The 24,769-nt window shown below is 47.8% G+C and overlaps 2 protein-coding genes across 5 annotated transcripts; one reads left to right on the top strand and one right to left on the bottom strand.

The window, feature by feature from the left end:
- The first annotated feature begins 12,273 nt into the window (after positions 1-12,273).
- LOC136467140 (ACT domain-containing protein ACR3-like) lies at positions 12,274-20,870 on the top strand. 3 transcript variants are annotated; one of them, XM_066465716.1, is made up of 10 exons: positions 12,274-12,332; positions 12,559-12,689; positions 18,222-18,268; positions 18,508-18,594; positions 18,682-18,727; positions 18,856-18,970; positions 19,062-19,129; positions 19,279-19,953; positions 20,074-20,175; positions 20,301-20,870. In XM_066465716.1, the coding sequence occupies exons 4-10, from the start codon at positions 18,536-18,538 to the stop codon at positions 20,637-20,639; spliced, it is 1,404 nt and encodes a 467-aa protein (XP_066321813.1). In that variant the 5' UTR covers positions 12,274-12,332; positions 12,559-12,689; positions 18,222-18,268; positions 18,508-18,535; the 3' UTR covers positions 20,640-20,870. The 3 variants fall into 3 exon arrangements, with proteins under 3 accessions (XP_066321813.1, XP_066321814.1, XP_066321812.1); XM_066465717.1 differs by having other exon boundaries at positions 12,282-12,332; positions 12,565-12,689; XM_066465715.1 differs by lacking the exon at positions 12,274-12,332 and having other exon boundaries at positions 12,377-12,689.
- Positions 20,871-21,274: 404 nt separating this feature from the next.
- On the bottom strand, positions 21,275-24,441 carry LOC136467141 (chaperone protein dnaJ 10-like). 2 transcript variants are annotated; one of them, XM_066465719.1, is made up of 10 exons: positions 23,903-24,441; positions 23,668-23,718; positions 23,465-23,547; positions 23,131-23,284; positions 22,893-23,022; positions 22,653-22,811; positions 22,392-22,570; positions 22,045-22,125; positions 21,768-21,926; positions 21,275-21,677 (listed from the first exon to the last, which is right to left on the bottom strand). In XM_066465719.1, the coding sequence occupies exons 1-10, from the start codon at positions 23,987-23,989 to the stop codon at positions 21,603-21,605; spliced, it is 1,158 nt and encodes a 385-aa protein (XP_066321816.1). In that variant the 5' UTR covers positions 23,990-24,441; the 3' UTR covers positions 21,275-21,602. The 2 variants fall into 2 exon arrangements, with proteins under 2 accessions (XP_066321816.1, XP_066321815.1); XM_066465718.1 differs by having other exon boundaries at positions 21,281-21,677; positions 23,668-23,727; positions 23,903-24,439.
- Between the last annotated feature and the right edge of the window lie 328 nt (positions 24,442-24,769).

Below are 24,769 nucleotides of genomic sequence, written 5' to 3' on the forward strand. Positions count from 1 at the left end.
TATACTGATCTTAACAAACACTGCCCTAAGGACCCCTTTGACCTGCCTCGGATAGACGAGGTTGTAGACTCCACCACTGGCTACGAATTGCTCTCCTTTCTTGACTGTTACTCCGGCTATCATCAGATCTCCCTCAAGAAGGAAGACCAGGTCAAAACGTCTTTCATTATGCCTTTCGGTGCATACTGCTACACCACCATGTCCTTTGGACTAAAGAACGCTGGAGCAACCTACCAAAGGGCTATCCAGACGTGCCTCGACCAACAGATCGGCCGTAACATTGAGGCCTACATCGACGACGTGGTTGTCAAGACTAAAATCGTCGACAAACTCATCGCCGACCTTGAAGAAACTTTCACAAACTTGAGCAAATACCGATGGAAGCAGAACCCTTCAAAGTGCATCTTTGGAGTTCCATTCGGTATCCTGCTAGGCTACATCGTCAACGCTCGGGCATTGAACCCAACCCTGATAAGGTCTCTGCCATCACCAACATGAAACGGCCGATGTGTGTCAAGGATATATAGAAGCTTACAGGCTGCATGCCTGCGTTAAGCCAATTTATCTCGCGCCTCGGTGAAAAAGGGCTACCTTTCTTCAAGCTCCTCAAGGCCTCCGAGCTTTTTTCTTGGTCGGAGGAGGCAGACACAGCTTTCGAGCAGCTCAAATTGTTTTTAACAAAACCTCCAATCATGATAGCGCCACGACCAGATGAAACTCTATTGGTTTACATCACCGCCACTTCTCAAGTTGTCAGTACGGCTATTGTCGTCGAACGCGAGGAAACTGGACACGCCTACAAGGTACAGCGTCTGGTCTATTTCATCAGCGAGGTACTTAATGAGCCTAAAACTCGTTATCCTTAGGTGCAAAAGCTGTTATATGCAATTTTGATCACCTCACGCAAGCTCCGACATTACTTCGAATACTACAAGATCGCCGTGGTCACTGAGTTCCCTCTGGGAGATATTCTCCGCAATAAAGAGGCCAATGGTTGTATCATCAAGTGGGTTGTTGAGCTCGGCACCTACTCCATTGACTTCAAAAGCAGGCCGACCGTAAAGTCGTAGGCGCTCGCCGATTTCATCGCTGAGTGGACCAAAATCCAAGAACCCATCGTCGCCACTTGCCCCGAGCACTTGGTGATGTACTTCGACGGTGCCCTTAATATCAATGGTGCCGGTGCGGGCATTCTGTTCATCACACCGACAAAGGATAAACTCCGATATGTTCTTCGCATACATTACCCGGTCTCCAACAATGCCGCGGAATACGAAGCATGTCTCCATGGCCTCCGTATAGCCATCGAGCTCGGCGTCAAACGCCTCATGGTATACGGGGATTCCGCGCTGGTTATCAATCAGCTTAATAAAGATTGGTCCTGTTCCAGTGAGAAGATGGACGCTTACTGCGCCGAAATCAGGAAGCTTGAAGGGAAATTCTACGGCATCGAGTACCACCACGTGGTACGGGATCAAAACCAAATAGCCGACCAGCTATCAAAGATAGGATCTTCTCGCAGCGTGGCTCCGCTGGGGGTTTTCGTTTAGGACCTCTTGACACCATCCATTAAAGAAGATAAGGAAGTTGTAGAAGTACCCCCTGCCGAGCAGTTGGTACTCACGATACCTTCGCAGGTCGCCGATTGGAGGGAATAGTTCATCAAATACCTCTCCAACGGTGAAGTACCCGCCGACAAAATCGAAACCGAACGACTAATTCACTGAAGTATGCACTACGTGTTGGTAGACGGCAGCCTGATGAGGAAAAGTGCCAAGGAAGGGATACTGCAGAAGTGCATCATCCAAGACGACAGTGTGAAGCTATTCTCCGAAATTCACTCTGGCTCCTATGGCAATCATGCGGCTTCGAGAACACTGGTCGGCAAAGCTTTCCAATCAGGTTTTTACTGGCCCACGGCCATCTCCGATGCGGAAAATCTCGTTCGACGATGTGAGGGTTGTTAGTTTTTGCCAAGCAAATACATGTACCGGCACAGGAACTACAGACCATCCCAGCTTCCTAGCCATTCTCATGCTGGGGACTGGATATGATCGAACCTTTCAAACCAGCGCCAGGAGGTTTCTGGTATGTGTACGTTGCCATTGATACATTCTCCAAGTGGATTGAGTACAAACCACTCATCGCAGCTACTGCTAAGAAAGCAGTCAAGCTCTTTGAAGACATTGTACACAGATTTGGTCTCCCGAATAGCATCATCACCGACCTCGGGACAACTTTTACCGGCCATCATTTTTGGGACTTCTGTGAAGAACGGTGCATCTCTGTTAAATACGTTTCCATTGCTCATCCTAGAGCTAACGGCCAGGTCGAACGAGCCAATGGTATGATCCTCGATGCCCTCAAAAAAGGCTCTATCAGAAAGAAGAAAAGCATCCAAGCAGATGGCTCAAAGAACTACCAGCTGTGGTCTGGGGACTGCGCACTCAAGCTAGTCACAGTACCGGCATATCTCCATATTTTATGGTCTATGGCTCAGAGGCCATACTTCCAGCGGATATTGCATTCTGAGCACCCAGAGTAGAAAACTATGATGAAGACCAAGCCACAGCTGTTCAGACAGAAGACATTGATCGGGCCGAGGAAGAATGTCTGATTACTTACGTTCGCACATCCAAGTACCTCGAAGGTCTGCGGAGGTATTACAACCGTAATGTCAAAGGTCATTCGTTCGCGATTGGCGATCTCGTCTTACGTTGGAAACAAAAAACCAAAGGGCTTCACAAGCTGTCTTCACCATGGGAGGGCCCTTACGTCGTAAAAGGTGTTACTCGACTAGGGTCTTATCGCTTATGCGACTTAGATGGACTCGATGTTCCCAACTCCTGGCACATAGAGCACCTTATACGTTTCTACCCCTGAAATAACATAGATATGTATTCTTTACTTTAATATTAATAAAGTTCTGGTCTCCATAATTTCCCTACATTTTTTCCTTCATCATAAGCTTCACTTACCGTTAGCAGGCTATACGGCACTCCGCGACGGCCTCCAATACGCTCGCCAAGTACGCCCAAATCGCCGAGCATGATTTCTCCAAATCGCCGAGCATGATCTCTCCAAATCGCCGAGCACGATCTCTCCAAATCGCCGAGCACGATCTCTCCAAATCGCCGAACACGATTTCTCCAAATCGCCGAGCACGATCTCTCCAAATCGCCGAGCACGATCTCTCCCAATCGCCGAGCACGATCTCTCCAAATCGCCGAGCACGATTTCTCCAAATCGCCGAACACGATTTCTCCAATTCGCCGAACACGTTAATTCCAAAAATCACCGAACACGATTTCTCCAATTCGCCAAGTACGATTTGTCCATAAATCGCCTACTATGTTTTCTCCGGATCACACAGGTTTTTCTACCAAAAACGACGACAATTTTTCGCTCCAAATTTCAAAACATAGCTCGCCAATCTTCGAGCAGCACACGTTTTTTCCTTCGGTTTTCTATGGAGAAGACCCAGTCTTCGACTACATCCTACGCGCGCTTAGGGGCTCCACGCTCTGTGTTGCGGTTGGTCGGCTGCGGTTCCTTGGTCATGCCTGTTCATCCTACACGTGTCAGGGTCTCTGCGCTCGACGTTACGGACTATAGGCTAGTCAAGGCCTAGATTTCAGGCATGAACTAACTGCTCGGACGCCACTTGAACTATTTTTCTCGCCAAGTTAGTCAAGTTGGCTGCTGAACAACATGTTTTTTACAATGAGAACTCCGGAGGACACCAAGGGTCCAACATCCCACCAAACGTGCAATGAGCTCCGTGCTCTGTGTGTTGGACGGTAGGCTACGGTCTTGTGATAACGCTTGTTTTTCCAACATATGCATGAGCTCCGCGCTACGCGTTACGGATTACGGCCTAGCTAAGGCGTCAAGATTAGTGAAAACTAAATGATCAAACACTACTTATGCATAACTGCATCGGGAAGTAAATACAACATTTTTTCATCGCCAGGTTAATCAAGTGTTACAGACGATAACATCCGGGCAGTTTCTTAAGCTTTGCCAGCAGTTTCTATTTCGCCAAACAGGTCTATATCGTCGACAAGAATTTTTGCTACATCCTCAACATCATCCTCCAGCTGCTGGGTTTGCGCGTCGCTAAGCCCATCGGCAAACCCACCACCTATCGACTGGATGTCGACGGACGGATAATGGGACCGAACCACTGCAAGGGCATGAGTAGCGGCGGTCAAAACGACGTCGCGGTTGAAGTTTTTGAAGTTCTCCCATGCTACCTTGCATCTCTGAATGATGGTATCTGGCCCTTGCTGCATGCTGTCAGGACGGGGCGCCGGTTCAACGTTGATGCAGTCGAGTACTAGTTTTATTGCGGCAGTTATAGTGTTGAAGTTGTCTTTCTGGACTTTGGCTTCCTGTACCAGCACATCGAACTACGCCTTGGTTTTATGTCGATAATCTACAAAGAATTACAACGGTTCATCATGACAACAAAGTATTACGACATTACTTCCGATCAGGGGGTACCTACCTTTCAATTCTTCGGCCAATTTATCTACTCGCTCCGACTCTTTCGTTTTCTCTTGTCGGATTTGCTCGACAGTTTGGTGAAGTTGGTTGAGTTCTGCATCTTGCTCTGCAAAATCAACGGTTAAAAAAATGAACGGCCAACTACTGCAAAGTACATTATGTGAAAAGGAATACCATATTTTAGCTTGGATACATCCTCGAACTACTGGCACTTTCGGTCGAGCTGCTCGGTTTTATTTTTTAGTTCTCCGTTTTTCTTGCCCAACTGCTCGGACATATTTTTTAGTTCCTTGGATACAGTCGCTAGTTGTTCGGACGTCTTCTTCAGCTGCTCGGATGTAGCCGTTAGTCGCTCGGACAGAACCTCCTTCTGATGTTCAAGATCCCACGAGTTCGACTCCGCAAGGTCCCGCTCGCGCTGGGCCCTCTGAATACTCTTCTCCGAAAGACTTAACGCTTCCCGGAGTATCTTGTTCTCCTCAGCGAGGGGCTCCATCCTCTTCATCAGTTGGTGCCGTTGATCAGCTGTTCGAGCTATCCCCTGCGGATTAACATGACAAAAGATAAACCTTGATCTCCAACAACATATATCAGTGTTCCAGGTAAGGTACTAACCTTGATTTGAGTAATTACTCCAGCAACGGCGGTTTTCAACCTCTTTATTTCCCTGGTGGTGTCTTCCTCCTCAACAACTACTACCTCTTCCCCACGTTTTCAGAGAATCCGGACAGACTGGGGTTTAGGTGCGGCACGCTCGATCTCCATAACCTCGTCCTCTTCCGCCATCGCTTGAGGCACCACTAGGGGGCTCCGTGGTCAGCCAGCTGCGCCGACCACTCCTGGCATCCCCGCGGGTGACGACGTTTGCTCCTCGGCCGTTGGCGGAGTTGCATCCATAGCCTCCGGCGCATCAACAACAGCTACAGTTCCCGCTACCAAAGCATCGACTTTTTTAGTCGTAGTCTCAGTCACGATCGCCGACGCGCCTGTCGTGTGCGCCAACGATTCACCATCGCCAGGAATGCCGGCAGCAGTGGCTGGCCCATCCTCTGTTCATCGAGCACTCGGGGACTCCCGGCCGGGAGCAGTTGTCATTTTTTCTTCTGAGGTCACGGGCCTCGGCGTTGCTCTGCGTAATGTTGGCTTGTCAGTAACCAAGAGAAATCAAGGAACAATATTATTACTCCAAGGCAAATATACTTACGGTTTTGTCTTTCGATTGATTTTCTTGAATCGGCGATGCCTGCTTGATCCCCTGGGCGCGGCTGCCTGGTCAGCTCAATGGGAGGACCCCTGCGCCTCTGCAGCAGGCTGCTGATCTTCTCGGTGCCTGGGGGCCCACCTTTTGTGCGTGGTTCTGCGGTTATCCCATCTTGTTGCTCGGGGACTCTAGAAGTTTGCGTCGCCGAGATTTCTGTCGTTGCCCGAACATAACTTTCCCTTGCTTGCTGCTTGAGAGCTTCAGCGTCCGCCGATGCCTCCTTCGTGCTTGGTGGAAGCACTGACTGGTCCTCGTCATCATCCGACCACTCCAGCACAGCGGTTCTTCATGGTCGAACTGTTCGGTCTTCACCAAGAGAGATGCCGCCTGCTTTGTGTGCATGAGAGCTTGTGGTTTTCCTCCTCTTTTGGACTGGCTCGTCTACTGCCGGCCTTTTCCCGTGAATCTTCTCTGATACCGGGGATGGACTATCCGACGAGGAGCTTGGCTCTTCCTCTTCGGGCTGTAGCGGCCACCGAATGTCCACCCCTTTTGGCCAATTGGCTCTCGACGCGTCTAAAAAGTATATTGCCCTATCCTACGAATGGATCTTTTCATAAGTAAGTTAGTCCTATGCTCGGCAATTAATGCCTGATAGACGCGAAGCGAAATGGTTACCTGAGGAGGTGGATTGGTGCAGTTGAAAGCCTTCGTTCCTTTTGGCTAGCTGAATGAGACATTCGAAGTAAATAGATCCATGGCACGGTCTATCACTTCCTTCTTCGTCAGACGGTCTGTGTTTTCCCGAGTACCGTCGTTGTCACCTTTATAGTCAAATGCCGGGTGGGCCCTCTCTTTGTAGGGCTGAACGCGCCACACTATGAAGCTAGCCACCACCAGTTCACCCCTAAGCTCAACGCCCTTAATCAAGTCCAGCAGTTCCATTACCTGCTCCATCTCAGCATTGTTGGGTCTCTCCGACCAGTTAATATGATTAACCAGGATGTGGTGGACGTCACATCGAATCATTGGGTGACTTTGTTTGATATAGAACCATCTGGCATTCCAACCTTTAAGGGAGGTATTTAGTGGTATGCTGATATATTTGCTGGCCATCCCATCCCTGAGTTGTAGGTACACGCCGCCGACCACCTTAGAACCGCTACCCCCCTTCTTCTTCAGACAGAACAGGTGCCTGAAGAGGTTGAAGTGCGGAAGAACACCGAGAAACGCCTCGTAGAAATGGATAAAGATAGAAACATGTAGAATGGTGTTGTGATGCAGATTACAGAGGCTAATCGCCCAAAACTCCATAAGATCCCTCAGAAAGGGGTGGACAGGAAACCCTAATCCTCGCCAGAAATAATCCTCAAATACTACAGCCTCATCAGTATGTGGTGTCGAGAAGGGCTCACCACTAGCTGGCCGCCATCCAGCAGTGAGGCGGTCTGGGAGAACGCCCGCCGCCACCATCCTATCGAGATCCGCCGCCGACATCTTCGATGGCACCCACTCCTCGTCGCGGCTGGCTCCGGTGGCCACTTTCTTCGGCTTTGCGGCTCCTTTTTTGGCGCCATTTTCTCCGAATTAGAACTGGGTTGGAGGCGAGTGCTCACGATGGTGCGAAATGTGGAGCGTAGGGTTTGCGAATGAAGGAAGAAAGGCAAACTGAGTGAGGTAGGAGGCGATGTATGTGGCGGCACGGTTATAAAGCACTTCCTCCAGTTTTCATTGCGCCTGAGGGTTTTTGGGAAACCGTTCCCGTGATCAGCGCTACTTTGACTCCTCCAAAATGGTTTAATGGGCCGCAACTTGGGCTATTGCGTAATAGTAGCCCACGCCGCTCATTAATCGTCGCCACCTATTCTCTGATTTCTCCGCAATTTAATGAGGCTCAATAACCGATATTGCACAGCCATTACTTCGATTTTTTCACCACGGCTTGTTTATCCGATATCTACGCCAGAAACACGGAGACTGGCTATTTGCTCGGACGATTTACTAATTTCTGAGCCTGGCACCACGTGACTACGTCACCTACTGTCAGGCTCGGGGACTAAGTGGGCACACTTCACCTTGCGGTGAATGTGTTCGTTTTTCATCTCGAGGCTACGCTCGAGGACTGGCTATCTGCTCGGTTGTTTCATTATTTTCTAAGCCTGGCACCACGTGACTACGTCACCTACTGCCAGGCTCGGGAACTAAGTGGGCACACTTCACCTTGCGGTGAATGTGTTTGTTTCTTCTGAGAGACTTCGAGCTTCTGAGAGATAAAACCAGGTATCTTTACCATCGATGTCGGACTCTAAGTGGGCACACTTCATTTTACCATGCAGGAATTTTCAATTTTGGACTTGAGCTCCTTACACCCTTATGACAAGCCGTGTTCGGAACACACTGCTCGGCGATGCTGCACGCTGCTCGGCAGTTGCTCTCAACTGCTCGGTGACTCGTTATGGTGGTCGGACCATGATTTGGACAGCTCGGTTTTGGTTCACACCTGCTCGAAAAAGCTCAAGACGGCGTTGCATAACGGGTACAAGGCGCTCGGGGACTAGTTGTGGGGGGTGCGACCCCGGATACCCACGGCAGGCCACATAGGCTACGCCTCCAGGGGCGGTCCAGCCCACGAGAAGGAGCCTTGCGGGGCACGGTTCTGCTCGGCGCCTCCCGCAAGGCATGAGAAGGATATCCGGAAGATGTCACGTAGCCTGATAGGATATGCACGATCCCGTGTTTCTTGTAATCTGTTATTACTTTCCGGTTATCTCTCATATCTAACCGTCTTGTAACCTTGCCTCCCGGACTATATAAGGCGGGCATGGACCCCCTATGAAATCACAGCAAACCATACGATAGCTAATACAAACCAACAGACCACAGGAGTAAGGTATTACGTCATACTGACGGCCAGAACCTGTATAACTCGTGTGTCTCTGTTGCCTTCTTGTTCTTGATTACACGCTCCTCTGCCGATCAATCTACCATCGCGGGATACCCCTCGGTGGACTGCCGACGATATTCTGTCGACAATATTTGAATTTTGAATTTCAAAAAATGATAACTTTAAATGTTATTTTAGAACACTAAACGATTTCAACTGAAAAATCATGAACATAGAAGTTGTAGAACTTATCAAGATTTATAACTTTTATTTTGGTCATTTCTTAATCCGATAAAGTGGTAGTAACATTGTTCACAAAATTTACATATCTCTCTTATAGTTTCATAAACTAAATAGAGATATATAACATTTGTGAACAATGTTACTACCACTATGTCGGATGAGTAAATGATCAAATGATCAAAATAGAAGTTGTAGATCTTGAAAAGTTATGAAACTTTGTAGTTGACAACTTTTTGATTTGAAATCATCTTGTCAAGGAAAACTATGTTTGAATTTTTAAAATTTGAAATTCAAATTTTGTAAATGACCTCGGATGGAGAAACTACCATAATGAAAGTTGTAGATCCCAAAAAAGTTATAAAACATTGTAGTTAACAACTTTTTATTTGAAATCATCTTGTCCAGAAAAACTATGTTTGACTTTCAAAAAATTTTGAAATTTGAAATTTTTAAACGACCTCGGATGGATAAACAGTAAAAACAAAAGTTGTAGATCTCAAAAAGTTATGAAACTTTGTAGTTGGCAACTTTTTTTCATTTGAAATCATCTTTTCATGGAAAACTACGTTTAAATTTCTCAAATTTGAAATTCAAATTTTGTAAACGACCTCGGATGGAGAAACTACCAAAATAAAAGTTATAGATCTCAAAAAGTTATAAAACTTTGTAGTTGACAACTTTTTCATTTGAATTCGTTTAGGGTTCCAAATGCTCATTTCAAAATCAGATGAACATAAAATGGCTAAGACAAATCTCATTTGGACACAGAAGGCTTGCACGTGGAGTGGTTAGAGGTCAAAGACGCAAAGCAGGAGGTCAGGGTTTGAGCGTCGGTGGCCGCGAAGATCGCGTTTTTCGCGTGAAAAATCACATGACTTGTGACTTGTGACTTGCGACCATGTAGCTGCCCGATAGGACCTCTCCTGGTATTAAAATTTTTTTCCTATTTTTTCAGTGCATTTTTTAGCTTTCCACATCACTGTTGGTTTCACATCAGTATCGGTCTATAAGAACTGGCGGTGATGTCAACCCCCCGTCACTGCCGGTATGTTATTGTCGGTTCAAAATCCAACAGTGAAGGAGGTTTTTGAACCGACAATGATGTGAAGATCGTAGCGAAAAAACTGAGTTGGTAAAGGAAAAAAATATGTTTTAATTATCGCCTACTAGTTTACTTAAAATAATAGAGGGAAAAGAAAGACTATAAGAGCATGGAGAGAGACGAAGAAGCTGCATGCAGAAATTAAAGCCGGTAAACCCTCCCAAACCGTCCAAGTGTCAGACATGCATTCGTATGTTGTAGCTATACATACGTCATTTTTGTCGTTGCGAATGCATGCGAGGACCATGTGATTAATTATTTAATTATATCTTGAAGATTTAGAGATGACGACCAAGTAGAGATATAGATTGAATAAAAAAAGTAGAGATATAGATATTATCTATATCTGCTAACAACGCCATGCGCGTGAACAAAAATGAGAAACAAGTGCTGCACTCTTAATTAGTTTTTCAAGAACTAACTCATATACGACTGGGATAGCCATGGATCCATCCATGCATAGCACCGAATCGAAGCACGCGCATGGTACATCACTAGAGAATGGACGATTCACAGAGAGAGAGAGAGAGAGAGAGAGAGAGAGAGAGAGAATGGACGACGTGGCATGCGAATCCTTCACATCCTCACCTGGATCGGACCTTACCATGTTAAATCCTCTTCATGCTTTTCACTCTCGATCGCCATGTTTTAGAATCCTGATCACAAGACGTACGAGCTGTGTGCTTGTCTTGCCACGGCCAGATGGCCACATAGATTTTCGATCCCTGTTTAATTTGTTCTTTCGCTATTGCATTAGCTGGGACATATGCACTGCACGCGACCTTTTCCTTTTCTTTTTTTGATGAGAAAAAAACAACTAGCAGGGCATGCACACAGCTGACTTGCAATCATTTTAATTCAGGGAATTTCTTTCCGCATGAATATGCCCCCCTATGTCACCATGCCTGCTGCCATGGAATAATCCATTTCCATTGTGTCCATACATTTTTCTTTTGCCGCACAACGGCTAATAGAATACACCCTATATATTGTTTCCAGAGATGCTATGTACTCGCCTAATAGTGACATATGCGCACTAAGCTAGCTAGCTCAAATATGCAAAAAAAAAGGAATATTTCCTATAGCATAATTTTTATTGCCATCCATTAATCTAGAGCCGTTCCATCCTTTTTTTTGTCAATTTTCGTGGTGGAAATAGTTACCTATATAAAATAGTTGTTGCTTAAAAGTTATTTAAAGGAAAATGACTAAATACTACCAAAATATAATAATAAAAAGGTCATTATGGCATTTTAAATTAAATATAAATGTGACTCTTGCAACATAAATTGTCATAGAAAATCAAGAAATATATTTATAAGCCTTACATGTATTTAAAAGTTTGTAATTCAATTATACACATGATGCACCACAATGCTAGTAGATTCTCTATATCATAAATAAAAAATTCCTAAATACTTGGGGGCAAATAGGTGATCCATGGACCAACTTGAGATTTCCTAATAGCCTATACATCATAAATATTTTTTTAAAAAACATAACCAAATAAATTTATATGAATAGCTAGTTTCACTACTCGACAATTGGCTATGCCAACATCCCTGGCCAATTTGGTGAGAGCTATATGCCAGTACCCTGGCTAATTTGGCGGGTTATGCCAGCAACCCTGGCCAAGTTGGCTGGCTATGCCAGTCAGTTGACGTTTAGCGATAATTAATGTAAACTTAGAACTTTATGCATTATGACTTGTCGTCGCTCGTGTGATCGTAGCTGGTAATTAAGTTCCTCAGCAACAAGATGTGATGAACTGTAATGTATCACAACACAGTTTCGATGGGTTGTTGACTTATACACTACGTCGTTCTCTCGCTTGTCGTGTAGCCCTAGATGATCGATGATGACGTGTTTTTGGCGGGAGAGCTCTTACGTTACACAATACACATGCAAGCCTTTACGTACGTACCCCCGTGGGATCTTTTCAAATGTGCACGCCAAATTTTATTTGTCGTGGGTTGTTGAGAACAAGAGAAACCACATTGTCATATCTCGCGGATTCATCATATATAGGATGCCAGGATGACGACCACGTCATGCTTAGTTGTAGCATAGACCAACGGCATTGCTGCGCTGTGCCACGATTACCTGGCACCACCGATTGTCGTACCTCGCTTACAGCTTGATCACGCGTGGTTTCATTCGCGCTTGCGACAACACCACCACCATGGTGAAGGTTGTTTCGTTCCTCTAGACTAGAGGGGGGGGTGTGGAGAGAGATGGGTGTCCTCCCAGCTAACCCTGGTTGAGTTCATTTGTGGCACCTAGCATTTACAGGGCCTATATAATAACAGCCCTAGAGGAGGGAGGGAGGAGAGACGGTGTGTGGCATGGCATTGCTAGAGCGGCATTAAGTGGCGGGCAACGCCTGGTGACTGGTGAGTGATCTGACTCTCTCTCCCTCTCCCCTCTCTCTCTAGTTGCTAGGAGTACTAGGAGGAGGCCCCCCGGCCGGCCCCTACCCCCCTCTCTCTCTCCATCCGCTCATCCATATCTCCCTCCCTTTTGCCATTCCTTTTCTAGTTTTCTCGATTTAATTCTTCCACCTCTGGTGTTCACTCGCTCCCTCCCTCCCCCACGCACCTTCGTGTTCGTGCGATGTAGGAACAGGTCGGGCGTGCATCGAAGCCGAGCAAGCAAGCACAAGGAACCACCCAAGCAAAAGGAAGGGGGAAGGAAGCCGATCGAGCAGAAGCGCCCGACGACGACGCAAAGGATCGGACAGACGAGACGAGGTAACAACAACAGCTCGCTCTTAATCGCCCCGCCGTCTCCTCGCGCGATCGATCCATTCTCCAGTACCTCCGCTCAGAATCGAAGTGCTCGACGCTCCCGATCGGGATGACGTAGACACACATAGCTAGATGGCGATCGTCGATTCCACCGGCGCGGCGCGGCGCGGCCTATGTGTCGGCCGCAGGCCGCGCGCAGCCGAGGTGGCGTTTTCCCTGGCCGGTGGGGATTTCCGGGCGGTGTGCGTGTAGTCGTGTAATAATCGTGCTGGATTTGGGAAAGCTGGCGGTTGCCGGGTGACGACGGCTGGTCGAGGAGGCCGCAGGCCGCAGCCACGACCGTGTCCCTTTCGAAACCTCGCGTTGCGGTGCTGCCTGCTGTGTCGCTCTATAACCGTACGTCTACGGTGCTCTGATGATTGGATTGGTGTCGCTGACGAGGTGGTCCCTCACGCGGGCCGGCCCGTCTGACGACCTCTCAAGGCAAGGGGTTAAGGGAAATCTCCTGGTGTCCGTTATGATTAAGGTGGGCAATTTTTTAGTGTTTGTCATTGACCGCCTTGACCATTTTTTTTCGAGATTCGGTTTAATACTGTAGATTAGTTTTCTTGGGCGTACAAAAGTATGTTCGGTTGGCTGGTTCATATCGTTGCTGGTTCGTGAAGAAATACTGTTGGCTAATTTGTGTGAGAAAAAAATACTATTTCAACTGAAAATTTACGATTGTTTAGGATGAACCAACCGGGTGCAAGCTTCTGAGGAGTACGCAATATTGGCAGGCATTTATATAGGCCGGGTCGTATAGTGTGAGCGACAGAGAGAGAGTAAGGGGTGGCGTGTGTGCAAACGAAACGACGAAGGCGCGGAGCCAGAGCGCCAGAGAGGGACACGACAAGATGCTTGGACAAGTACACCCCGATTCAGCATCACCCATGACGCCGAGTGGCCACCCGAGCGGCGGCTACCAACCTAGAGTAGGGCTTGGTTTAGATCACCTCCAAATTTCAAGTTTTTTCACTCTCTCTTCATCACATCAATTTTTAGCTGCTTGCATAAAGCATTAAATGTAGGTAAAAAAAATAACTAATTGCACAGTTTAGTTCGAAATCACGAGATGAATCTTTTGAGCTTAGTTGGTCCACGATTGGACAATATTTACCAAATAAAACGAAAGTACTACTATTTATCGGGTTAAAATTTTTTGCAATCTAAACATGGCCTAGCATGCATAGCATAGGCCCACAGGCCAGATGGAGTATTGAGTAGATCATGAGGGCAGTCCCAATGGTGCATTGATGATGGTTTCTATCCTCATTAAATGACTTGCCACGTAGGCAAAACGCTGATGTGGCAACGTAATTAATGAAGAAAGAGAGCAAAAATCATAGAAATGGTTTCTTCATGAAGAAACCAGGTCTACTCTTGACCCAATGCACTAAGAAACCATGAAATCGCCATTGGGGAGAAACCACCAGTTTCTAGGGAGCTCGTGTCGTACTCCCATTGGAGGAAAAGATAGAGTTGGGAGAGAGAAAGAGAAAATAGTTATTACTCATAGAAACCATGGGTTGGAAAGCAGTACTTTTTTGGTGTGATATCCTATGTTATAGAAACTACTAGTTTCTTTCATTGGGACTGCCCTGAGACGAGACAGCCCGCCCCGCACACCCGCCACGGCAGCTGGATGGCTGGAGCCGTCTGCTCCCGCCCGCCCACCGCCTGCAGAAAGGCAGGTTGCTGCTGCTGCTGGTGGCCACGTGAAGAAATCAAAACGTGACGACTTGCCCTTGTTTAGATTGCAAGTTTTTTCACTCTCTCTTCATCGCATTAAATTTTTGGACATATGCATAGAGTATTAAATGTAGATAAAAAAATAACTAATTACACAGTTTGATTGTAAATTACGAGATGAATCTTTTGAGCCTAGTTAGGCTATGATTGGACAATAATTGTCAAATACAAACGAAAGTGCTACAGTGACAAATACTGATTCCTAACACCAATCTAAACCAGACCTTGCTTACAAGGGGACCCTGTACGACTGTACGGTGTACCTCACCTCACCGTCGGCAATTGGGGCTCCGAATTTTTTATATTTTAGCCCTTTTTTCAAAAGTTTCTCACAAATAGACTCCCGGTGGAAAGAATTCAGAAAATAGACCCTAACTCGGCGCCAGCGTCCCTGGCGCCGAGCCCCTGGGTTGGGGCGAACTTACATGGAAGGAAGCTCGGCGCCAGTCACTCTGACGCCGTAGATGCTGGCGCCAAGCTCGGCACCGTTGACGCTGGCGCCGAGCATGCAGTTGTAGCACGCACGACGACGGATCCCGTAGCTGTAGCGCGCACGCATGCGTGCTCTGCTCGATCGGTCGGCCGGGCAGCGCGCCTCAACGCCAAGTGGCCAACGGTTGAGACGCCGAGCCCGGCCACACGCCCCTGCACGTCGGCGCGCGGGGCCGTACGCGCGCGCGTGTCGTCCCCTTGATCGGTCCTCGACGTGCGACTAGCTTGCTGCCGCTTGGGGGCAGGCGGACAGGCGTGCTGCCCGGCCGACCAATCGAGCAGAGCACGCATGCGTGCGCGCTACAGCTACGGGATCCGTCGTCGTGCGCGCTACAACTGCATGCTCGGCGCCAACGTCAACGACGCCGAGCTTGGCGCCAGCATCTACGGCACCGAGCTCGGCGCCAGAGTGACTGGCGTCGAGCTTCCTTCCATGTAAGTTCGCCCCAACCCAGGGGCTCGGCGTCAGGGACGCTGGCGCCGAGCTAGGGTCTATTTTCTGAATTCTTTTCGCCAGTGGTCTATTTGTGAGAAACTTTCGAAAAAAGGGCTAAAATATAAAAAATTCCGATGGGGGCTTGGGAGCACTACTACTGTCTACTACCGTCCTCTGCCAACACGTACGAGTACGCCCTCACACCTGCTGCTCCCTTGCTTTGTTCGTGTTCGATTCAGGGCGTATTTAGTTGGCAAAAATTTTTGGGTTTTGCTACTGTAGCATTTTCGTTTGTATTTGGTAATTAGTGTCTAATTATAGACTAATTAGGTTCGAAAGTTTCGTCTCGTGATTTCTCATCCAACTGTGCAATTAGTTTTGTTTTTCGTCTATATTTAGTACTCCATACATGTGCCGCAAGATTCGATGTGACACTTCGAAAGTGAAAATTTTTGGAATCTAAACAGGGCCTCAACTTCTACATGCTACTCCATCATATATCCTAGGGCTCACACGGAGCGAGACTAGCAGCGATCGCTCTCATGAATCTCATGCATGAGCTGGGCGCGGCCATGACGTCGTATCCCTGACCCGCTTGTTGCCTTGCTCGTTCCTGGTGCGGCTCCCTCCATCCATAGCCGTCCTAACCTTTTGTGGTCGTGGGTGGTGTGCGGTGTGCCACCGTTCTAGCTAGCTCATTCCATAGACCACCTTGCCCCACAGGCGACTTTCCTTCTAAGGCAAGTGGACTTCAGATATTCCAAGTTTCCAGCCCTGGACCCTAGGTAGTCACCTTGGGCTTGCCCACACCTATGGATAACTGGTGCAGCTGCAGCTATATATTCTTTTAGATAATGTCATCATAAAAAAGATGGTATGGTCTGTTGGAGGACAATGGTGCAGGGGCCGGACAGCGATCGCCCTAAGGCCCTGTTTAGTTTCCATAAGTCAAGTGACTTATTAAGTCAGGTGACTGAAAATCAGTGACTTATAAGTTATGCCTATTTGGTTGTAGATGACTTATAAGCTCATGCCTGCTAAGTGAAAGGTATGGGCCCCACGCGGAAAAGGGTGGCTTATAAGTTTTAAGCAGGGGTGAACCAGCTTATTTCTTATAAGCAGGGGTGACTTATAAGTTAGTGGTGTTTGACAAAATCAGTCACTTATTTCACTTTTTAACTTATAAGTAGGTGACTTATTGAGAACAAACAGGCCCTAAACCATTCCTACCACTTCAGGTTTAGAGACACCCAAGCTTTCGCAATAGACATGCCAACCACTACCAACTTGGGAAGCCCCGCCCACCTTAAAGCATCCGCTCGAGTGACAAGCTCTTGCTATTGACCTTACTGCAGCTAGATATAGTTGTGACGTTAGCTTAACACCGAAGATAGCCGGAGATCGAGGGCTTGCTTGGTTCTCGACGTGGCCTTGCCTCGCCTCGACTTGGTGCACCGGCGCGAGCACCAAGGAGCTCGTCTGTCCAGGAGAGCTGATTTGGCTCTCTCACAGGGAGCAAGCCGATTGTCACTTGCGAAATCTTTGAGACGTTGAGGCACGAAAACCAAAACACCTGTCCTCGCTCGGCAAAAGGTAATAGTGCCTAGCGAAGGAAACAAGTAGTTACTTATGACAAATATTAAACTTCGTCAGATAACGAGAGAATTGGCTATTTGACCGTCGAACAAGATCATACGGTTTTTTGAGGGAAACAAGATCATACGGTTAATAAGAAAGGGCTGGCCTCACCTAAAACATTACACAAAGTGACGACCAGTTTATTTTTCTTTTCCTATTTTTTTTATGTTTCTTCTTTCTTGAGAAAAAGGCCATGACGTAGCCACCTTAATACTGGCCATTCGGCCAATGGGGTGGGCCAATTAAGCCAAGTTGCAGCGACGGATTTCTGCTGGTGTCCGCGCGCGCACTTTTGGCGGGAATCTAACGGCGGGACTAAAGCGCTTGTCATTTGCGCGGCCAAAGGCATTTTTGCGCTTCTTTATTATCGGCGTCCAGTCACCCTGACGTGGTTCCTGTTTCCTCGGTGCCTATTTTATATTCTATTCTATTCTATTGCACTGCAGATCGACGCCATGTCACTCGTCTTATAAGCCGTACTTTTTCAGCCAACCAATAGTATTTTTCTCTCGCAACAAATCATACGAAAAGGGCACGACACTGCACTGCACAAGCACAACAGAACCCATTGCCGCTGATTGCTCTCCTCCCGCTCCCGCCGGATTGGATTATATTCCGGTCCGGCAATAATTCATCCGCCCTGTGCCTGTTCATTCGTCGCTCTGAATCCAATATCACACAACTCGCAGTCACATGCCGACATGTGTGCGTGTGTATGATATAGTATTGTTCTAGGTCGCCACTTTGTTGGTCGCCGATTCGCCGGAGACCAAGAGGGTGGTCATCTTTGCTGTTGTGCGGTCTGAGGTGAAGGTGAAGGTGATCAGTGCCTGCGCCTTTATGGTGCTGTAGCCCTGTAGAGAGAGGTCTATAGTGTCATCTTCGACCACAGATGGTACAACCACCGTTGTTACCTGTTAGTTGAGTGGCCTTGTTATAGTATAGTTAGTAGCGTTAGGCCCCGGTTCGGTCCACGGCTAGTTGCGATGTGCTTTTATCTGGTGAAGAAATGCAAGTGCTCCCTCTGCAGTTCTGCGCATTGTGTGTTCTTCCAAGTGTCTGAATTCCTAGCCTAGGAAGTTCAGACTTCAGAGCGTGCAAGCAGTTTCATTTCATCCCTTAGTTCAGACGTCCTTGCTCAGAAACTGATCGAAGACAGCTAATGACTTAATTTCCAGGTTATCTGAGGTGCAGAACTCAGGTTGAAAGAAGAATCTAGTGAAAGGTATGTTTGTTCTCTTGTCCACAATGATTGCACCTTCTTTACCAAGGAATTCAGGAGTGCTGGCTTCTCTGTCGTCGAATAATTGGATCCAAGTCTCTGCTCTCAATGACTGGCCGGGATTGTCATGCATGGTTGACAACTTGACATCGAGTTAGAGGATCTTTGCAGCATGACATTGCTAGTTGCTACGCTAGACGATGCTGATGGTGATATTTTGCTCATAAATTTGTTTGTTTCAGTGGAAGGATCGATTCACCAGCTCCGAAGATGCTCCCCTACTTTGATCCGGAGTACGAGAACTTCAACCAGCGCATCAACCCTCCAAGGTCTCTCAATTGTCGTCCAATTAATCTTTCAGTGCTTGTTACAGCCTCGTCTACTTGATGTGCTTACAGACAGTGATGGCTTTGCAGGGTTTGCATTGACAACACCACATGCACCGACTGCACGTTGGTGAAGGTAAGAAGCATTTCTGACCTCTTCAGCTCCAGTGGTAGATTGCAGAGTAGTAATGTTCCTGTGATGACTGCACCTTGGTGAAGGTAAGAACCATCTCATGTCATCTTGGTCTTGCCTTTGAAATGCAGGTTGACAGCATGAACAAGAATGGCATTCTGCTGGAGGTGCTGCAGGTCCTGAGTGATCTGGACCTCCACATCTTCAAAGCGTACATCACCTCTGATGGTGGATGGTTCATGGATGGTAAGATATACTACTCCCTCCGTTCCACTATATGTTGTTGCAACTCATATAGTTCAACTGGAGTCATACCATGTGTTGCAACTTGATGCAGTGTTCCATGTCGTGGATAAGCCAGGGCAGAAGATTACTGATGACAAGACCATCAAGTACATTGAGAAGGTTGGCAAATTCTAGAACGATTTTGTGCCAATGAAATTTAAGCTAACTATATAGTGTGAATTTTATCTTTCGATAGCGTGAATAAGTTTTACTCCGTAATTAGCAACGCTGAAAGAATGAACTCAAACTTGTTCCATTTCTTGGGTCAGGCTTTAGGTCCAGAGAGCAATTTGCTGTGCCCAAAAGGCAGCAACACACAGGGGAGATCGGTGGGGGCCGTGGGGCTGCACTCCATCGGCGACCACACCGCCATTGAGCTCAAGGGGCCCGACAGGACGGGCCTCCTCTCCGAGATCTTCGCCGTGCTCGCCGACCTCCAGTGCAACGTGCTGGCGGCCGAGGTGTGGACGCACCGCATGCGCGTGGCCTGCGTCGTGTACGTGAACGACGTGGCCACGGGGCAGGCCATCGACGACCCGGGCCGCGTGTCCACGATCGAGAACCGGCTGCGGCACGTGCTCCGCGGGTACGGCGGCGTCCGGGGGAACGACGACGGCAGCGGCGCGCACGCCAACTTCACGGACGCTTCTTCGACGCCGCACCACCTGGACCGGCGGCTGCACCAGCTCATGCACGCCGACGTGGACGCCGTCCACGGCGATGGCGACGATGGCGCCGGCGCCGGCGCGCCCGTGGCGGCCGGCGGAGAGGGCGACAGGCCGGAGGTGACGGTGGAGCACTGCGAGGAGAAGTCCTACTCCGTGGTGAATGTCAAGTGCAAGGACCGGTCCAAGCTGCTGTTCGACATCGTGTGCACGCTGACGGACATGGAGTACGTCGTGTTCCATGCCGCCGTGTCCTCCGAAGCCAACTACGGCATCCAGGTACATACACATATATAGACTCAATCAGTGCCTAATGCTGTTCACGTCACGTCTGTATCAGGCAATGCAATGCAAGCAGATTCGTTTATGAAGCTTTTCCTTCTATTGTTCTTGTTCCAGGAGCTGTACATCCGCCGCAAGGACGGCAAGACGCTTCTGAAAGACGAAGCAGAGAAGGTGATCAGGTGCCTGGAAGCAGCCATCTCCAGAAGAGTATCCGAGGTACGTACTAGAGCTCGCTGGCTCACTCCTGTGATCCTGTCTCCTGCTGAGAGGATTCCACTTCTACCGGAACACGTTCTGTTGGCTGTTGCTGACGCCGGCGACGCGCCGTACGCTACGTGCAGGGCTTCACGCTGGAGGTGTGCGGCAGGGACCGGGTGGGCCTGCTGTCGGACGTGACGAGGGTGCTCCGGGAGCACGGGCTCACGGTGAGCCGCGCCGACGTGACGACGGCGGGCGGGCAGGCCACCAACGTCTTCTACGTCCGGGACCCCTCGGGCCAGCCGGTGGACATGAAGACCATCGAGGGGCTCCGGGGTCAGTTTGGCCAGACCGTCATGCTCAACGTCAAGAACGTGAGCGTGCCTGCTGCGGTGGCCAAAGCGCCCGAGCCAAGATCCGGCGGCATGGTCAGGAGCAGCTTCTTCTCCTTCGGCAGCCTCTTCGCAAAACTCCGGGCCTGACAACAGGTGGTCAGGCGATTCAACTCCAATTGTGTGTAGCTGGTGTTGAAGAAATGGACTGAGAACTAGGGTAGTAGTGGCCTAGTGGGTGGGAGGGGGAGAGAGAGACAGCAACTGTGTATCTCTATGTGGCAGCTGTGGTTGTTGTACAGTTCATAAAGAGCCTCAACCAGAATGGTGGTTCTGTAGAATGCATGCTGCAGACTGCTAGTTAAGGGTTCATCCCATCTGCGCAAACTTTCATCCAACAGCCTGTTCGCTTGCTCATCTACGATCAGTGGATTATAAGCTGGAACATTATTTTTCTCTCACACCAAACCAGCCAGCAGTAAATAATCCATGATCGTTTATGACGAAACGAACAAGCTACTACTCCTGTTTGAAACTGTCTCTGCATTAGGCTCTGCATTTTAGCATTTGGCTCTGCATGACTTCCAACTTCATCCATGTTTGAAGCAGGAGCACTTCCACCATTCTCTAATGCTAAAAACTCGCAGTAAACAGAGCAAGCTACTACTCCTGTATATTCTGACAATGACAGCCGTGTAGGAACTTACAAAATATTTGCAGACAGAATACAATACGCCCGACAACAGGATCAAAAGTTGATGTTCATTGCACCTGAATTTCCCATATCATTTTAGGATCAGAAATGGATTTTTACAAGCACTTGTTCTTTTCCTTCTTCTTTTCTTGACAACGTCAATAACAACCAATTACATAAACACAACACCATTCAGTTGGATCTATCTCAAAAAAGGAGTGGAGGTCTACTGTTCATGGAAGAGAAAATGAGGATCTCTGATATGTTGGTCTGATCACCAGAGCTGAAGTAACATCTACATGTGTATCCTTAAGGCAAAGGAAGGGAACATATTGTCCGAATTCACACTGTTCTGAATCATATGCTTGACAAAAGTCACGAACCTTTGGAACATACGTTGGTACCTGCCTCTTTAGGACTCATTTGCGGGGCTCGAAATCATCGTCAACATCATAAGCTGGGTTGCATAAGCATCGGAACAACCTGCCGATTCCCTGCACCACAAACATACGGACTTCTTACTGAAGATTCAACACATAAAATCATTGAATATGTAACAAATACGCGGGTGGATGGACAATTGCCTGGGTAAATGCAGGAGTCCGGTATGGCACTGTTCGAGCCAGGTCATCGTCTGAACTGTCATCTGAGCTGCTGTCATCATCGAGAACTGTTCGTTTTGACGGTCCTGATGGACCTGGCACTGGCGCTGGTGCTGGCCCTGGCAATGCCTCCTTTTCCCTCTATTCATGTTTTAATTGACGAAACATTGAATATGTAAATGTCAGTTTCACCAGTTTAACTATCAATGTAGCACATATAGCTATAGAAATTGCATTAAGGGATGGGCAATCACTGTACCTGAAATATTTTCCCGAGAATTTTCAAGGCCGTTGCTCGGGCCTTCAGATCCTCTTTCTTGACATTGTTTTCGTATAGCACCTAAAGAACAAACTTGTCAAATTAAATAAGCTTGATATTGCTGATAATTTGAACAGATAAACCTGGAATAAGAGACTATTTGTAATCCAGATAGTTGTAGCTACTTTTTTTAGTTCAAGGAAATTTTATTCTGGCCTATGCATGAGTCGTGCACACAACCGTTCATTATTCAAAGTTCCACCCTCCGGCTGTCAAAGAAAAGCTACGAACACATACTGCTCATACTTATCATACTTTATATAAATTGGATACCTCAAGACACATACCATTTCACAGACATGCAATAGAGTCATTTCAATATCCACAACATTCAGCTTCCACAGTGAGCTCATCATCAGGTCCTTGTTCATCCTCATTTGCAAGTCGACATCCTGCTCGGTAGCATTGCCATCCTTGCTACTCTGCCGGCAGGCCTCCTCTTGCAACTGCAACAGCTGCAGGGCCCCTGAATTTCTCCTTTTGCCCCCTCATCAGTCAGAAATTTTAATCATCAGAGCACAAGCTGCTACAAGAAAAATGTTTTTCACCTTTCGCTGCTGTGATCTGCGACTTCCACAGATGGCCCTTGTTCCTCACCCATTCGGCTAAGAATGGCACTCCTAGGTACACGGCCTTCTTGCCAAGCTCCTTTGCTGCTTGTCGAGAATAGACGTATCCAATGGTGCGAAGAATATCCAACCCAGATGCTGCGAATGGACATTCACAATGAGTTGAATGTGAGAGAACATATAAAAATAAAAATCGTTTACTAGGATCAGAAGACTGACAAGTGCTTGAGAGCCTCTTCGCCTCAGCTTCAGCACGATTAGCAAATCCTTCTTTGTCTCCACGAACATACTGAGAGAGGAATTCCTTGAGGAATCTAGCTAGCTTTTCCTCTCTTTCCCTTTGTACATTCTTGATCACAATAAAATAAAGTGAAACCAACAGCATCACATCAAAATTTGAAATACTACACTATCCTTAGTAGAGATAGAGGTCATTGTTTTTACTTAGTCAGCTAACCTTGAGCCTGTCCTGAAGCTTTTCAGGGCTGTCATTATCGCTTGTCAACTCCGAGGAAGCCATTGTTGCCATTGCAAGATGACCAATGTAGTCCTCGAACAGCTCGCTCCCGAAAAGAAGGGTAAACACCACAGTACCATCCAGTATGTTCTCCCTGGGGAAAAAATGGACAATTAATCAGGATTGATCCAACATAACATGACCAACTTCAAGATTTAGCTCCACTTACTACTAGTAGAAAAGAGTTCTAAAGTGCAGATTTCTGCTGAGTTATATCATCCTCTCATTTTTTTTGGAAGATACCAATATACCATCATGTCTACTAGGTATCTACCTGGATATGCTGTTCTTGCCGTAGCCGTCGTAAGCCTTCCTCTGCAGAGGGTCACTCAGCACCTGGTAAGCCTCTCCAAGAGCCTAGGAATCATCCACAGGAAGGAAAAAAAATCTCAGCTTGTCAGCACATCATACATCTACTCCACTGAATCAAGTCGCTATCCAACAAGAATATGGATTGAATCAAGCTGCAGTGAGAACCTGGAACTTCTCGGCCGCGTGTGGGTCGTTGGGATTCTTGTCAGGATGCACCTGTCTCGCCTTAACAAAGAAACGTAATAACCCTTAACAACACTCGAAGATATACAGTACTTTCCCAAATAAGCAGGAACCAAAAGGCATTTGCTGTTTTTGGAACTATAGGAACCGAGAAACTCAGCAGAAGCAGAAGAGAGCAAGAAAGACGGGACACCGGGGGGCAGAAGGTTAGGCGGACCTTGATGTAGTAGGCCTTGCGGATCTCGTCGTCGGATGCGGCGGGGCAGACGCCGAGCACGTCGTAGTACTCCGTCTCCTTCGCCATCGCCGCCGGTGCTGCTCCCTAACCAAGAATGCCTAAGCAAGAAGCAGGAGGCCAGCAGCCGAGCATGGACAGACAGAGGAGACCGAGAGGAAGGAGCAGGCGACAGAGCTGACTGAGCCAGATGGAAGGGAGGAAGGAAGAGAGAAAAGGCGCATCATTCATGGCGCAGGGAAGGAAAGAAGGAGCCCGTCCCCACAGGTCCCATCTTTCCAGTGATGCGCACGCAGCGGCAGCAGCAGCAGAGCTGGGCAGTGCGATGTGCGCGGGGCGTGGCGACGCAGCCAGCCCCAGCCAGCCGCGGCGGAAGAGAATCCCTTCCCTTAAACAAATGCCTGCGACGCGCCGGCCGGCGCGAGGTGATGGTGGACCTGCAAGGCTTCGACTACAACTAGTGATCTCCTCCTCCCTCTTTCTCCTTGGATTAGTGGATCAAGAATTCAAGATCAAATGATTACCACTACAGCTACTTTTTTTCCATCCATTTTTTTTCTCTCTCGTCTGCTTTGATTCACAATCAATCGATATCTTTTCCTGTTGTTTACCCCGCCTTTCTTTGATTTCCTCTTTTTTTTATTGTTTGTTAGAATTATTTTCTCCGAGAATTATTTGTTAAGTTTTGTTCTTTCACTTTCTGCTGCTGTCTTTCGCTTTTGTCTCCCTTCTCTAGTGTCAGCTAACAGATGCTGCGAATGGGGTGTATGATTATGGCTTGTGGTCGCCGCATTGCCTGCGCAGACAGAGTTATTAAATCGTGTTAACTTATCAATTTAATTTTTTTAT

This window comes from Miscanthus floridulus, chromosome 7 (assembly GCF_019320115.1).
Source record: "Miscanthus floridulus cultivar M001 chromosome 7, ASM1932011v1, whole genome shotgun sequence".
Taxonomy (NCBI): Eukaryota; Viridiplantae; Streptophyta; class Magnoliopsida; order Poales; family Poaceae; genus Miscanthus; species Miscanthus floridulus.

What these genes read in the sequence shown, in the direction of transcription:
- LOC136467140 (XM_066465716.1), top strand. Translation starts at nt 18,536, where the DNA reads ATGCTCCCCTACTTTGATCCGGAGTACGAGAACTTCAACCAGCGCATC. An exon ending in CCGACTGCACGTTGGTGAAG is followed by an intron (nt 18,728 to 18,855) that starts GTAAGAAGCATT and finishes TTTGAAATGCAG; the next exon opens with GTTGACAGCATGAACAAGAA. An exon ending in CCATCAAGTACATTGAGAAG is followed by an intron (nt 19,130 to 19,278) that starts GTTGGCAAATTC and finishes TTCTTGGGTCAG; the next exon opens with GCTTTAGGTCCAGAGAGCAA.
- LOC136467141 (XM_066465718.1), bottom strand. Translation starts at nt 23,989, where the DNA reads ATGGCGAAGGAGACGGAGTACTACGACGTGCTCGGCGTCTGCCCCGCC. An exon ending in GGCAAGAACAGCATATCCAG is followed by an intron (nt 23,285 to 23,464) that starts GTAGATACCTAG and finishes TTTTTTCCCCAG; the next exon opens with GGAGAACATACTGGATGGTA. An exon ending in TATTGCATGTCTGTGAAATG is followed by an intron (nt 22,126 to 22,391) that starts GTATGTGTCTTG and finishes TTTGTTCTTTAG; the next exon opens with GTGCTATACGAAAACAATGT.